At 47.6% G+C, this 14338-nt stretch overlaps 1 protein-coding gene across 1 annotated transcript in view; it reads right to left on the bottom strand.

The window, feature by feature from the left end:
- The window catches only part of nup155 (nucleoporin 155), a 242618-nt gene that overhangs the window by 108943 nt on the left and 119337 nt on the right, over positions 1–14338 (bottom strand). Inside the window, exon 17 of the mRNA XM_080189562.1 lies at positions 8941–9100. Within this exon, the coding sequence (XP_080045688.1) occupies positions 8941–9100 (160 nt within the window). The remainder of the gene's footprint in view (positions 1–8940; positions 9101–14338) is intronic.

The following is a 14338-nucleotide window of genomic DNA, read 5'->3' as shown; positions in this document are numbered from 1 at the left end:
CTAACAAGAGATGATACAGGTTGGAGTGGGTACAGTAAGTAATCTCACAACACTAGATTAAAGTCAAGATTGTTGCTGTTCGTCCATCGTTATCAATGAGGACCTCGACACCATCAGTCGTTTTGAGGCTGGTTGCGGTGTGTCTGAAGATGACTGATCAGGCCAATTTGAGCACGGAATGTCCTGGCACATATTGGACAGACTTGTGTAGACACTGTAGTTGTTGCACTAGTGGCTCTAGACTTGCGCAACTCGCGCTTAAGTTGTACTTCAGCAATACACCTTGCTTTGTGAGCTGGACAGCCTTTGTGGATGACGCAGTGCCAGGTAGGGCGGTTTTGTGCCAGCGTTACCCAGGTGGTTGTGTCAATGTCAAGCGACTTCAGGGAAGCCTTGAGTGTGTCTTTGAAAAGTTTCTTTTGCCCTCCATGCAAGCGTCTTCCAGCAGAGAGTTCCCCAAAAAGGAGTTGCTTGGATATGCGCTCGTCTGACATACGGATGACATGACCTGCCCACTGGGTCTGCGCTCTCATCAGCAGTGTGTGGACTGATGGTAGACTTGCTCTGGAGAGAACTGAAGTCCAGGTAAGCACCTGATGAAGGAGCAACGCTCCGAAAGCTCGTGCTACCAAATAAACCTGTTGGACTTTACCCTGGTGTTGTAAGACTTCTTGCTGTGCCCACCCTGGTTCAACACTGACAATGCCACATTATGATTGGAGTGAAAAGCCATCCAAGATGGTCACCTGTGCCTCCCAGCAGCTTGACTCAGAAACCAAGTGTAAAAATCTAATTTCCAGAATCTTAGACCATAAAAGAGGCCTTTCAGCTCTGTGCAATTAGTCCTATTCGAGGGCCGAAGGGCCTGTACTGCGCTGTAACGTTCTATGTTCTATTATCTGAGGAAAGATATAATGGAATTGGAGACAGTCCAGAGAAGGTTCATTCGGATGATTCTGGATGGACGGATTTTCTTCTGAGGAGAGGTGAAGTAGATTGGGCCTATGCTCATTGGAGTTTCGAAGAGGAAGCCTTATCGAGACATACAGGGTGTGTGTGTGTGGTGGTGGTGGTGGCGGTGGCGTGCTGCTGACAGAGTAGATACCAAGAGGTTGTTTCCCCTTGTGGAAGAATCTCGGACCAGAGGGCATCATCTCAGAGCAAGGGCTCAACCATTTAAAACAGATGAGGAGAATTTTTTTCTCTCAGAGGGTAATGACTCTATGGTTATGAATCCTTACAGAGCACTGTACAGGCTGGGTTAAATATGTTCAAGGCAGTGACAGGTTTTTAATCAGGAAGGGAATCATGTGTGGTAAAGATAAGGTGGGAGAGTAGAGAAATTTTGTATCAGATCAGTCATGACCTCACTGAATGACAGAGCAGACTTGATGGGCCAAATGGCCTACTTCTGCTACTAAATTGCATGGTCTTCGCGTTACAGAATCATAGAGGTTTACAGCATGGAAACAGGTCCTTCAGCCCCACTTATCCTGCTGCCCTTTTTTTGAAAAACCCTGAAGCTATTCCCAATTGCCCGCATTTGGCCCATATCCCTCTATACCCACTGTACCCATGTAATTATATAAATGCTTTTTAAAAGACAAAATTGTACTCGCCTCTACTACTACCTCTGGTAGCTTGTTCCAGACACTCACCACCCTCTGTGTGAAAAAATTGTCCCTCTGGACACTTTTGTATCTCTCCCCTCTCACCTTAAATCTATGCCCTCTAGTTTTAGATTCGCTACCTTTGGGAAAGGATATTGACTGTTTACCTTGTCTATGGTCCTCGTTATTTTATACTCTATAAGGTCACCCCTCAGCCTCATGCGCTCCAGAGAAAAAAATTGGATATAGCTTTCTTCACAGTCTACTATGCCACCAATCTTAGTGTCATCTGCAAACTTACTAACCATGTCTCCTATATTCCACTGTCTGCAGCAAACTACCCAGTCTTCAGGAGAACAGGGACCACAACACCACACAACCCTGCCACAGCAACGTCTGCAAGACATGCCGGAGCATCGACATGGATGCCATCATCTCACGTGAGAACACCATCCGCCAGGTACACGGTACATAATCTTGGAACTCGGCCAATGTTGTCTACCTGATACGCTACAGGAAAGGCATGGTACATTGGGGAGACCATGCAGGCGCTATAACAAAGGATGAATGAACATCGCTCGACAATCACCAGGCAGGAGTGTTCCCTTCCAGTCGGGGAACACTTCAGCGGTCATGGGCATTCAGCCTCTGATCTTTGGGTAAGCGTTCTCCAAGGCGGCCTCCACGATGCACGACAACATTTTAGTAAAGCGTTTGACAAAGTCCCTCATGGCAGGTTGGTGCAAAAGGTTAAATCTCACGGGATAAAAGGAGAGCTCGCTAGATGGGTGGAGAACTGGCTTGACCACAGAAGACAGAGGGTAGCAGTAGAAGGGTCTTTTTCCAGCTGGAGGTCTGCGACAAGTGGTGTTACATAAGAACATAAGAAATAGGAGCAGGAGTAGGCCATCTAGCCCTTCGAGCCTGCCCCGCCATTCAATAAGATCATGGCTGATCTGTCGTGGCTCAGTTCCACTTTCCCGCCCTCTCCCCATAACCCTTAATCCCCTTGCCTATCAAAAACCCATCAACCTGCGTCTTAAAAATATTTAGCGAGGTAGCCTCCACCACTTCAACGGGCAGAGAATTCCAGAGGTTCACCACCCTTTGAGTGAAGAAGTTCCTCGTCAACTCCGTTCTAAACCGCCCCCCCTTTATCTTGAGGCTGTGCCCTCTAGTCCTACTGTCCTTTCTGAGCGGGAAGAGTCTCTCCACCTCTATCCTATCCATCCCATTCATCATTTTATACGTCTGAATGAGATCTCCCCTCATTCTTCTAAACTCTAACGAGTAAAAGCCCAGTTTATTCAGCCTCTCCTCATAGCTCAACCCCCTCAACTCCGGTATCAGCCTAGTAAACCTCCTCTGCACTCCCTCCAAGGACAAAATATCCTTGCATAAGTGCGGCGACCAAAACTGCACACAGTACTCCAGCTGCGGCCTCACCAATGCCCTATACAGCCGCAGCAAGACCTCCCTACTTTTATATTCAATCCCCCTCGCTATGAAGGCCAGCATCCCATTCGCCTTCCTGACCACCTGCTGCACCTGCAAGCTGGGTTTTTGCGACTCATGCACAAGGACCCCGAGGTCCCTCTGCACCGTCGCCTGCTGCAGGTTTTCGCCACGTAAGAAATAGTCCTTCCTACCATTATTCCTACCAAAGTGGACCACCTCGCATTTGCCAACATTAAATTCCATTTGCCAGTTCCTGGCCCATTCACTCAGCCTATCTAGATCCTTCTGCAGACTCTCCACACCCTCCGCGCAATTTGCCGTTCCACCAATGTCACATTATCTGTAACCCCCACTACTTGCCTGGGCTTGCAAAACCTCACTAACTTTCCTGGCTGGAGACAATACATACCTCTTTAACCTGTGCTTCACCCTCTCTCCAGTCACAGACTTGATTACGTGTAAAGACTTGCATTCCAACCATTATCTTGCAAATTGAGTTTGTGTCTGTATATGCCCTGTAGATGTGAACACACTTCCCAGTCACCTGATGAAGGGGCAACGTTCTGAAAGCTTGTGCTGCCAAATAAATCTGTTGGACTTTAACCTGGTGTTATGTGACTTTTTATCAGGATTACCCTAGTCCAACGCTGGCACTTCACATCACAGTAATCCTAGTACCAGACAGATCAGGAAAAAGTGAGACAGAGAGCACGGGAAGTCCTGATTAAACTGCATTTATTTCAATGCAAGAGGCCTGACGGGCAAGGCAGACGAACTCAGGACATGGTTGGGCAGTGGGACTGGGATATTTTAATAATTACTGAAACATGGTTAAGGGAGGGACAGGACTGGCAGCTCAATTTTCCAGGTTACAGATGCTATAGGAAGATAGAACAGGAGATAAGAGAGGAGGGGGCGTTGTATTCTTGGTTAGGGAGAACATCATTGAGAGGGGATATATCCAAGGGTTTGCCTAATGAGTCTATATGGACAGAATTGAGAAATAAGAAGGGGGAAATCACTTTGACAGGGTTGTACCATAGGCCCCCAAATAGTCAGTGGGAAATTGAGGAACAAATATGTAAGGAGATTATAGATAGCTCTAAGAAAAACAGGGTGGTAATTGTCGGAGGTTTGAACTTTCCCAACATTGATTGGAACAGCCATATTAGAGGGTTGGATGGAAAGAAATTTGTTGAGTATATTCAGGAAGAATTTCTCATTCAGTATGTGGATGGCCCAACTAGAAAGGGGGCAGAACTTAACTTCCTCTTGGGAAATAAGAAAAGGTAGGTGATAGAAGTGTTAGTGAGGGATCACTTTGGGACCAGTGACCATAATTCTATTAGGTTTAAGATAGCTATGGAGAATGAGGGATCTGTCCCAAAAATTAAAATTCTAAATTGGGGCAAGGCCAATTTGATGATATCAGGCAGGAACTTTCAAAACTTGAATGGGGAATCTGTTGGCAGGCAAAGGGACGTCTGGTAAGTGGGAGGCTTTCAAATGTGTGTTAACCTGGGTTTTTGGTAAGCACATTTCTCTTAGAGTAAAGGGCAAGGCTGGTGGAAGTAGGAAACCTGGGATGACTCAGGATATTGAGGCCCTGGTCAAGAAGAAGGAGGCACATGACATGCATAGGGAGCTGGGATCAAGTGAATCCTTGAAGAGTATAGGGGGTGCAGGGGTAGAGTTAAGAGAGAAACAGAACATAGAAAAAACTACAGCACCACACAGGCCCTTCGGCCCACAAAGTTGTGCCGAACATGTCCCTACCTTAGAGTGTTATAGGTAAGCCTAGTGACCTCTATCTTACTAAGTTCCATGTACTTATCGAAAAGTCTCTTAAAAGACCCGATCGAATCCACCTCCACCACCGTTGCCAGCAGCCCATTCCCCACACCCACCACTCTGAGTGAAAAACTTACCCCTGACATCTTCCATAGGTTCTATAGAAGCTTCTGTAGGTATGTCAGGAGCAAAAGGATAGTGAGGGATAAAATTGGTCCTCTTGAAAACCAGAATGGTAGACTGTGTATGGAACCAAAAGAAATGGGGGAGATACTAAATGGGTTTTTTGCATCTGTATTTACTGAGGAAACGGGCATGAAGTCTCCGGAAATGGGCAAACAGGTAGGGAGGTCATGGAACCTTTACAGATTAAAGAGGAGGTGGTGCTGGCTGTCTTGAGGCAAATCAGAGTGGATAAATCCCCAGGACTAGACAGGGTATTCCCGCGGACCTTGAGGAAGGCTAGTGTTGAACTTGCAGGGGCCCTGGCAGACATATTTAAAATGTCAATATTCACGGGGGAGGCGCCGGATGATTGGAGGGTGTCTCATGTTGTTCCGTTGTTTAAAAAAGGTTCCAAAAATAATCTGGGAAATTACAGGCCAGTAAGTTTGACATCGGTGGTTGGCAAGTTATTGGAAGGTATGATAAGGGATAGGATCTACAAATATTTGGATAGACAGGGACTTATTAGAGAGAGTCAACATGGCTTTGTGCGTGGTAGGTCATGTTTGACCAATCTATGAGACTTTTTCGAGGAGGTTACCAGGAAAGTGGATGAAAACAAGGCGGGGGATGTTGTCTACCTGGATTTCAGCAAGGCCTTTGACAAGGTCCCTCATGGGAGGTTAGTTAGGAAGGTTCAGTCACTAGGTATACATAAGAACATAAAAAATAGGAGCAAGAGTAGGCCAACTAGCCCTTCGAGCCTGCCCCGCCATTCAATATGATCATGGCTGATCTGTCGTGGCTCAGTTCCACATTCCCGTCCTCTCCCCAAAACCCTTAATCCCCTCTCTTATCAAAAACCCATCAACCCGCGTATTAAAAATATTTAGCGAGGCAGCCTCCACCACTTCAAAGGGCAGAGAATTCCAGAGATTCACCACCCTTTGAGTGAAGAACTTCCTCCTCAACTCCGTTCTAAACCGCTTCCCCTTTATCTTGAGGCTATGCCCCCTAGTCCTACTATCCTTTCTGAGCGGGAAGAGTCTCTCCACCTCTATCCTATCCATCCCATTCATCATCTTATACATCTCAATGAGATCTCCCCTCATTCTTCTAAACTCTAACGAGTACAAGCCCAATTTATTCAGCCTCTCCTCAGAGCTCAACCCCCTCAACTCCGGCATCATCCTAGTAAACCTCCTCTGCACTCCCTCCAAGGCCAAAATATCCTTGCGTAAGTACGGCGCCCAAAACTGCACACAGTACTCCAGCTGCGGCCTCACCAATGCCCTATACAGCCGCAGCAAGACCTCCCTACTTTTATATTCAATCCCCCTCGCGATGAAGGCCAGCATCCCATTCGCCTTCCTGACCACCTGCTGCACCTGCAAGCTGGGTTTTTGCGACTCATGCACAAGGACCCCAAGGTACCTCTGCACCGTCGCCTGCTGCAGTTTTTCTCCACGCAAGTAATAATCCTTCCTACCATTATTCCTACCAAAGTGGACCACCTCGCACTTGCCAACATTAAATTCCATTTGCCATTTCCTGGCCCATTCGCCCAGCCTATCTAGATCCTTCTGTAGACTCTCCACACCCTCCGCACAATTTGCCTTTCCACCAATCTTGGCGTCATCAGCAAATTTCGACACCCTGCACTCGGTTCCCTCCTCCAGATCATCTATATAAATGGTAAATAGCTGAGGCCCCAGCACCGACCCCTGGGGCACTCCACTAGTCACCAACCGCCAATCCGAATAGCACCCATTGGCCAAATTGGATTAGACACTGGCTCAATGGAAGAAGCCAGAAAGTGGTTGTGGAGGATTGCTTCTGAGTGGAGGCCTTTGACTAGTGGTGTGCTGCAGGGATCAGTGTTGGGTCCATTGTTGTTTGTCATCTATATAAATGATCTGGATGATAATGTGGTGAATTGGATCAGCAAATTTGCTGATGATACAAAGATTGGAGGTGAAGTGGACAGTGAGGAAGGTTTTCAAAGCTTGCAGAGGGACTTGGACCAACTAGAAAAATGGGCTGAAAAATGGCAAATGGAATTTAACGCAGACAAGTGTGAGGTATTGCACTTAAATGATAGGACTCTGAAGAGTGCAGCTGATCAGAGGGATCTGGGAATACAGGTACAGAGTTCCCTAAAAGTGATGTCACAGGTGGATAGGGTCGTAACGAGTGCTTTTAGTACATTGGCCTTTATAAATCAGAGTATCGAGTATAAAAGTTGGAGTGTTATGGTAAAGTTGTATAACGTCTGACAACACCAGGTTTTAGTCCAACCTATTTATTTGATAATATTCTCACTAGCTTTCGAGGGGACAGCCTCTTCGTCAGGTGAATGGAGAGTTCTGGCCTCAGACAGAGCATATAAAGCACAGACAGTTTAGAGATTACTGATTAAAATGCGAATCCTTACACCTAACCTGCTGTTCAAGACCTGAAGTGGCTGACAATGTGAGTGGTAGGAGCACTGATCACAGTTTAAAGAGATGTGTATTGTCTCCAGACAGTACAGTAAGTGAGGTTTTGCAAACCCAGGCAAGTCACGGGGGTTACAGATAGTGCGACATGAACCCAAGATCCCTGTTGAGACCGTCCTCATGTGTGCGGAACTTGGCTATCAGTCTCTGCTCAGCGACTCTGCGCTGTCGTGTGTCGTGAAGGCCGCCTTGGAGAATGCTTACCCGAAGGTCAGAGGCTGAATGCCCGTGACCACTGAAGTGTTCTGTGGTCACGGGCATTCAGCCTCTGACCTTCGGGTAAGCATTCTCCAAGGCGGCCTTCACGACACACGACAGCGCAGAGTCGCTGAGCAGAGACTGATAGCCAAGTTCCGCACACATGAGGACGGTCTCAACAGGGATCTTGGGTTCATGTCGCACTATCTGTAACCCCCGTGACTTGCCTGGGTTTGCAAAACCTCACTTACTGTACTGTCTGGAGACAATACACATCTCTTTAAACTGTGATCAGTGCTCCTACCACTCACATTGTCAGCCACTTCAGGTCTTGAACAGCAGGTTAGGTGTAAGGATTCGCATTTTAATCAGTAATCTCTAAACTGTCTGTGCTTTATATGCTCTGTCTGAGGCCAGAACTCTCCATTCACCTGACGAAGAGGCTGTCCCCTCGAAAGCTAGTGAGAATATTATCAAATAAATAGGTTGGACTAAAACCTGGTGTTGTCAGACTTTTTACTGTGTTTACGCCAGTCCAACGCCGGCATACCCACATCAAAAGTTGTATAAGGCATTGGTGAGGCCGAATTTAAAGTATTGTGTACAGTTTTGGTCACCTAGTTATAGGAAGGATGTAAATAAAGTTGAAAGAGTGCAGAGAAGGTTCACAAGGATGTTGCTGGGACTTGAGAAGATCAGTTACAGAGAGAGATAGAATAGGTTTGGACTTTATACCCTGGAGTGTAGAAAAATGAGGGGAAATTTGATAGAGGTGTATAAGATTTTGATGGGTCTAGATAGAGTGAATGCAAGCAGGCTTTTTCCACTGAGGCTACGGGAGAAAAAAATAGAGGGCATGGGTTAAGGGTGAAAGGAGAAAAGTTTAAAGGGAATATTAGCAGGGGTTTGTTCACGCAGAGAGTGGTGGGAGTGTGGAATGAGCTGCCAGATAAAGTGGTAAATGCGGGGTCACTTTTAACACTTACGAAAAACTTGGATGGGTTCATGGATGAGAGGGATATGTTCCAAGTGCAGGTCAGTGGGACTAGGGAAAAAATGGTTTGGCACAGACAAGAAGGGCCAAAGGGCCTGTTTCTGAGCTGTAATTTTCTTTGGTTCTATGGTTTGAGAACAAAATGGTGTGAAGGATAAGAGTGTTACAGCAGAGTGAGAGTGTGTTAGGCAGGATCATGTGATGAGATGAATACTTTTAAACCTACCCCATGATTCTGGTGAAATAGATGCAGATGCCATTATGCTTTCCAGAAAATACTACTTCTGGTCCCGACATTGTGGTGACTGGGGGAAGAGGGACACCACTGTACAGTCCAGGGCTTCCAGGAGAGAACAACGGCGTTGACACTCCAGCAGGCTTCATACCTGAGATGAATAGATAGGGAGGAAAGCACAACATTCAGAAACACAAACACACAAAATATTAAGCCAGGAATTCTTTCTAACACACAGTGATAAGATAGTGAGTATACAGTTCGCAATGCAAAGCGTGGTACTGGAAGGGTGCAAGAGAGTAGCACACGGCTTCTGCTACACAGGAATGGGTTAAGAATCAGAATCAGAGGACATTCTCGCATCCACTTTCTTCCGTCAGGAAAAAGTCTGAGGTTACGTACCAACTGACTCAACAACAGCTTCTTCCCTGCTGCTGTTAGACTTTTGAATGGACTTACCTTGCATTAAGTTGATCTTTCTCTACATCCTAACTATGACTGTAACATTACATTCTGCACTCTCTCATTTCCTTCTCTATGAATTGTATGCTTTGTCTGTAGAGTGCGCAAGAATCAATACTTTTCACTGTGTACTAATACATGTGACAATAATAAATCAAATCAACAATCAAAAAAACTGGCACATAGTGGCAGAGAGCACACAGCACGTGGGGGCAGAGCGCACAAAGAAGTAGGAAAGTTGTTTCCACTGGCAGGTGAAACTAGCACTGGCACGGTGAAGCCTTCCATTGTTTGCTGGAGCAGACGAGTGAAGGAGCAGGGAGACAGATAAGAAACTACCTGTTAAAAACCTGTTTAAATAAGTTTAAAGCACTTTGTAGTAAGAACTAACCTTGTAGAACTGTTTAAATCATTTAAAGGCATTTTTGTGGGCTTTTTGTATTTACTGCTTTAAGAATTCTGAGGGAGTGGTTAGAAGGGAGTTAAGGGGGAGCAAGCTTTAAATCAGCGCCAGGTTTAAAAGGAGGCCTGGTGTAGAAAGCGGGCAGCGTCGGAGCGGGCAGCGGAGTGAGAGGGAAGCAGAGTGTGCTATTAGGGCTTAAGATCAAAAGGGCTGGAGTGAGAAAGGGCCAGGTAAGTTCGTGTGGAAATTTTCATTACTGCTACAGTGAATAATGGAGGGGCATGTGATGTGTTGTTCCTGTATGATGTGGGGACTGGTGGACCCCAGGGTCCTCCCCGGTGACCACATCTGCAGTAAGTGCAGGTTGCTGGAGGAGCTCCAGCTCAAGGTAGACGAGCTGGCCTCTGAGCTACAGACGCTGAGGCTCATCGGGGGGAGAGAGGGTGCCACTGTCAATGGGGTGCAAGTGAGGAAGCAGGGTGGAGAGAGGAGGAAGGGGGGTGGGGAGCGGAGGCCTCAGCATCTCAATCTGCATAACAGGTTTGAGGTTCTTGCTTCCAATGTGGACGAGGACGAGGGAGGTGAGGTCGGTGAGCAAACTGCACACGGTACAGTGATGCAGCAGGACATAGGCAAGGAGAAGGTGATAAGGAACGTAGTAGTGGTTGGGGATAGTGGGGTGAAGGGTATTGACACTGTCCTTTGTCACAATGACAAAGTGCACAGAAGGGTGTGTTGTCTGCCTGGTGCTCGGGTCCGGGATGTCGCATCTGGGCTGCAGAGGAACCTGGAGTGGGAGGGTGAGAATCCGGTCGTTGTGGTACATGTGGGTGCCGGCGACGTAGGCAAAATGCGGACTGAAGATCTGGGGAGGGAGTATGAAAAGCTGGGAATGGAATTAAAAAGTAGAACCGACAAGGTGGTCATCTCTGGGCTACTGCCTGAACCGAGTGCAGACGGGTGTAGGGTTGATAGGATTAAGGAAGTGAATGGGTGGCTCAGGGATTGGTGTGGGAGGAATGGGTTTGAATTTATGGGGCATTGGCATCAGTATTGGGGTAGGTGGGAGCTGTTCGGGCGGGATGGGGTGGGTCTGAAACGTGATGGGACCAGAGTCCTGGCGAATAGAGTAAAGAGGACTGTAGACAGGGTTTTAAACTAATTGGGGGGGGGGGGGGGGGGGGTGCGAGGGTAGGTGACATTACGAGGCCTAAAGTTAATGAGACGATACAGGTAAGGGTGGAGGCCAAGGATGTCCCAATAATAAAGGGAGTAGGGGGCGTGAGTATGAATAGGGTCCAGGGGAAGGCTGGGATGAAGGCACTTTATTTGAATGCACGAAGCATTCAGAATAAAGTGGATGAGCTGGTGGCGCAGATCGACACAAATGGATATGATCTGGTGGCCATTACAGAGACGTGGCTGCAAGGTGACAGGGACTGGGAGCTGAATGTCCAGGGGAATCAAGTGTTTAGGAAGAATAGGCTGGAGGGAAAAGGGGGGGCGTAGCTCTGCTGATTAAGGATAGCATCAAGGTGGTAGCAACGGATGATATTGGAGCCAAGGAGCAGAAAGTGGAATCGTCGTGGGTGGAGATGAGGAACAGCAAAGGGAGGAAGACGCTGGTGGGTGTCGTCTATAGGCCCCCGAAAAATGATTTGGAGGTGCGGCGGGCTGTTAACACACAAATAAGTGCGGCGTGCAGGAATGGGACGGCCATAATTATGGGGGATTTCAATCTACATATTGATTGGTCGACCCATGTTGGACGCGGTGGGCTCGAGGAGGAGTTCTTGGAATGCTGCCAGGATAGTTTCCTGGAACAGTGTGTGTTGGAGCCGACGAGGGAGCGAGCTATCTTGGATCTGGTGCTATGTAATGAGGCGGGTAGAATTAGGGACCTTGCGGTGAAGGATCCTCTTGGGGAGAGTGATCATTGTATGGTGGAGTTTCTGGTGCAGATGGAGGACGACAAAGTGGGTTCCCGGACACGCGTCCTTTGTTTGAACAGAGGGGAGTACAGTAGGATGAGAGAGGAATTGGCGAATGTGGACTGGGGGAGCGCGTTGGAAGGTAGGTCTGCTGAGGAGCAGTGAAGGATTTTTAAGGAGATCTTTCTTGGTGCTCTGCAGAAATTTATTCCGATGGTCAAAAAGGACCGTAGGAGGAGAGGTAATCAGCCGTGGATAACGAAGGAGGTGAAGGAAAGTGTTAAATTAAAAGCGGAGGCGTTTAGAGTAGCTAAGAGTAGTGGGCGAGAAGAGGATTGGGAGAGGTTTAAATGTCAACAAAGATTGACAAAGAAATTGATAAAGAAGGGTAGGAGAAACTATGAAGCTGGGCTAGCGCTTAATATAAAAAAGGACAGCAAGAGTTTTTGTAAGTATATGTAAAGGAAGAGGCTGGCTAGGGTGAACGTTGGACCCTTAGAGGATGAGAAGGGGGACTTAGTGGTAGGGGATGGGGAAATGGCTGAGGTCTTGAATAACTTTTTTGTTTCGGTCTTCACGGAGGAGGACGTGAATAATTTGCCGGGTGTTAGAGATGGAAAGGTGGTAGGAATGGAGGGTCTAGATAACATTACTGTTACTAGAGAGGTGGTGCTAGACAGACTGGAGGGGCTGATTGTGAACAAGTCGCCAGGACCGGATGGAATGCATCCGAGGGTTCTGAAAGAAATGGCGGAGGTGATACTGGATGCCTTGGTGGTTATTTTCCAAACGTCGCTGGATTCCGGGGAAGTGCCGGAAGATTGGAAAGTGGCTAATGTTACACCGTTGTTTAAGAAGGGTGCCAGGCAAAAGGCGGGGAATTATAGGCCGGTTAGTTTAACGTCTGTTGTAGGTAAAATGTTAGAATCCGTCATCAAGGAGGAAATAGCGAGGCATCTTGAGGGGAATTGCTTGATAGAGCAGACGCAGCACAGTTTTGTTAAGGGGAAGTCGTGTCTGACAAATTTACTGGAGTTCTATGAGGATGTGTCTAGGGCGGTGGATAGAGGAGAGCCGGTGGATATGGTCTTTCTTGATTTTCAGAAGACGTTTGACAAAGTACCTCACAAGAGGTTATTACAGAAGGTCAGGGGACATGGAGTTGGGGGTAGGGTGTTAGCGTGGATAGAGGATTGGTTGTCAAATAGGAGGCAGAGAGTGGGGGTCAACAGGTGCTATTCGGATTGGCGGCTGGTGACTAGTGGAGTGCCTCAGGGGTCGGTGCTGGGGCCTCAGCTATTTACCATTTATATAGATGATCTGGAGGAGGGAACTGAGTGTAGGGTGTCAAAATTTGCTGATGACACCAAGATTGGTGGAAAGGCAAATTGTGCGGAGGGTGTGGAGAGTCTGCAGAAGGATCTAGATAGGCTGGGCGAATGGGCCAGGAACTGGCAAATGGAATTTAATGTTGGCAAGTGTGAGGTGGTACACTTTGGTAGGAATAATGGTAGGAAGGATTATTACTTACGTGGAGAAAAACTGCAGCAGGCGACGGTGCAGAGGGACCTCGGGGTCCTTGTGCATGAGTCGCAAAAACCCAGCTTGCAGGTGCAGCAGGTGGTCAGGAAGGTGAATGGGATGCTGGCCTTCATAGCGAGGGGGATTGAAAATAAAAGTAGGGAGGTCTTGCTGCGGCTGTATAGGGCATTGGTGAGGCCACAGCTGGAGTACTGTGTGCAGTTTTGGGCGCCGTACTTAACGCAAGGATATTTTGGCCTTGGAGGGAGTGCAGAGGAGGTTTACTAGGCTGATGCCAGAGTTGAGGGGGTTGAGCTATGAGGAGAGGCTGAATAAAGGGTGGTGAATCTCTGGAATTCTCTGCCCATTGAAGTGGTGGAGGCTACCTCGCTAAATGTTTTCAAGACGCGGGTTGATGGGTTTTTGATAAGAGAGGGGATTAAGGGTTATGGGGAGAGGACGGGAATGTGGAACTGAGCCATGACAGATCAGCCATGATCTTATTGAATGGCGGGGCAGGCTCGAGGGGCCAGATGGCCTACTCCTGCTCCTATTTCTTATGTTCTTATGTAAACTAGAACCAGGGGACATAGCCTCAAAATAAGGGGAAGCAGATTTAGGACTGAGTTGAGGAGGAACTTCTTCACACAAAGGGTTGTAAATGTTGGAATTCCCTGCCCAGTGAAGCAGTTGAGGCTCCCTCATTGAATGTTTTTAAGGCAAGGATAGATAAATTTTTGAACAGTAAAGGAATTAAGGGTTATGGTGAGCAATGAGTAAGTGGACCTGAGTCCACAAAAACATCAGCCATGATCTATTGAATGGTGGAGCAGGCTCGAGGGGCCAGATGGCCTCCTCCTGCTCCGAGTTCTTACGTTCTTATGTGGGGCAGAGAGAACACAGCACATGGGGCAGCAAGCACACAACACATGGGAAAACACACAACAGCCACAAAGGGAGGGAGCATGTGCCACATGGGGGAGCACAAGCATGTCACATGAAAGAGGGTGAGGTGCAAACGGCGCACTCCGTACAGAACCTGGAAACATGCAGAACTTGGCTCTTCTGGTAC

Source organism: Carcharhinus amblyrhynchos, chromosome 5 (assembly GCF_965287045.1).
Source record: "Carcharhinus amblyrhynchos chromosome 5, sCarAmb.v2.hapA, whole genome shotgun sequence".
NCBI classification, from domain to species: domain Eukaryota; kingdom Metazoa; phylum Chordata; class Chondrichthyes; order Carcharhiniformes; family Carcharhinidae; genus Carcharhinus; species Carcharhinus amblyrhynchos.
This window is presented reverse-complemented; position numbering and strand designations above follow the sequence as displayed.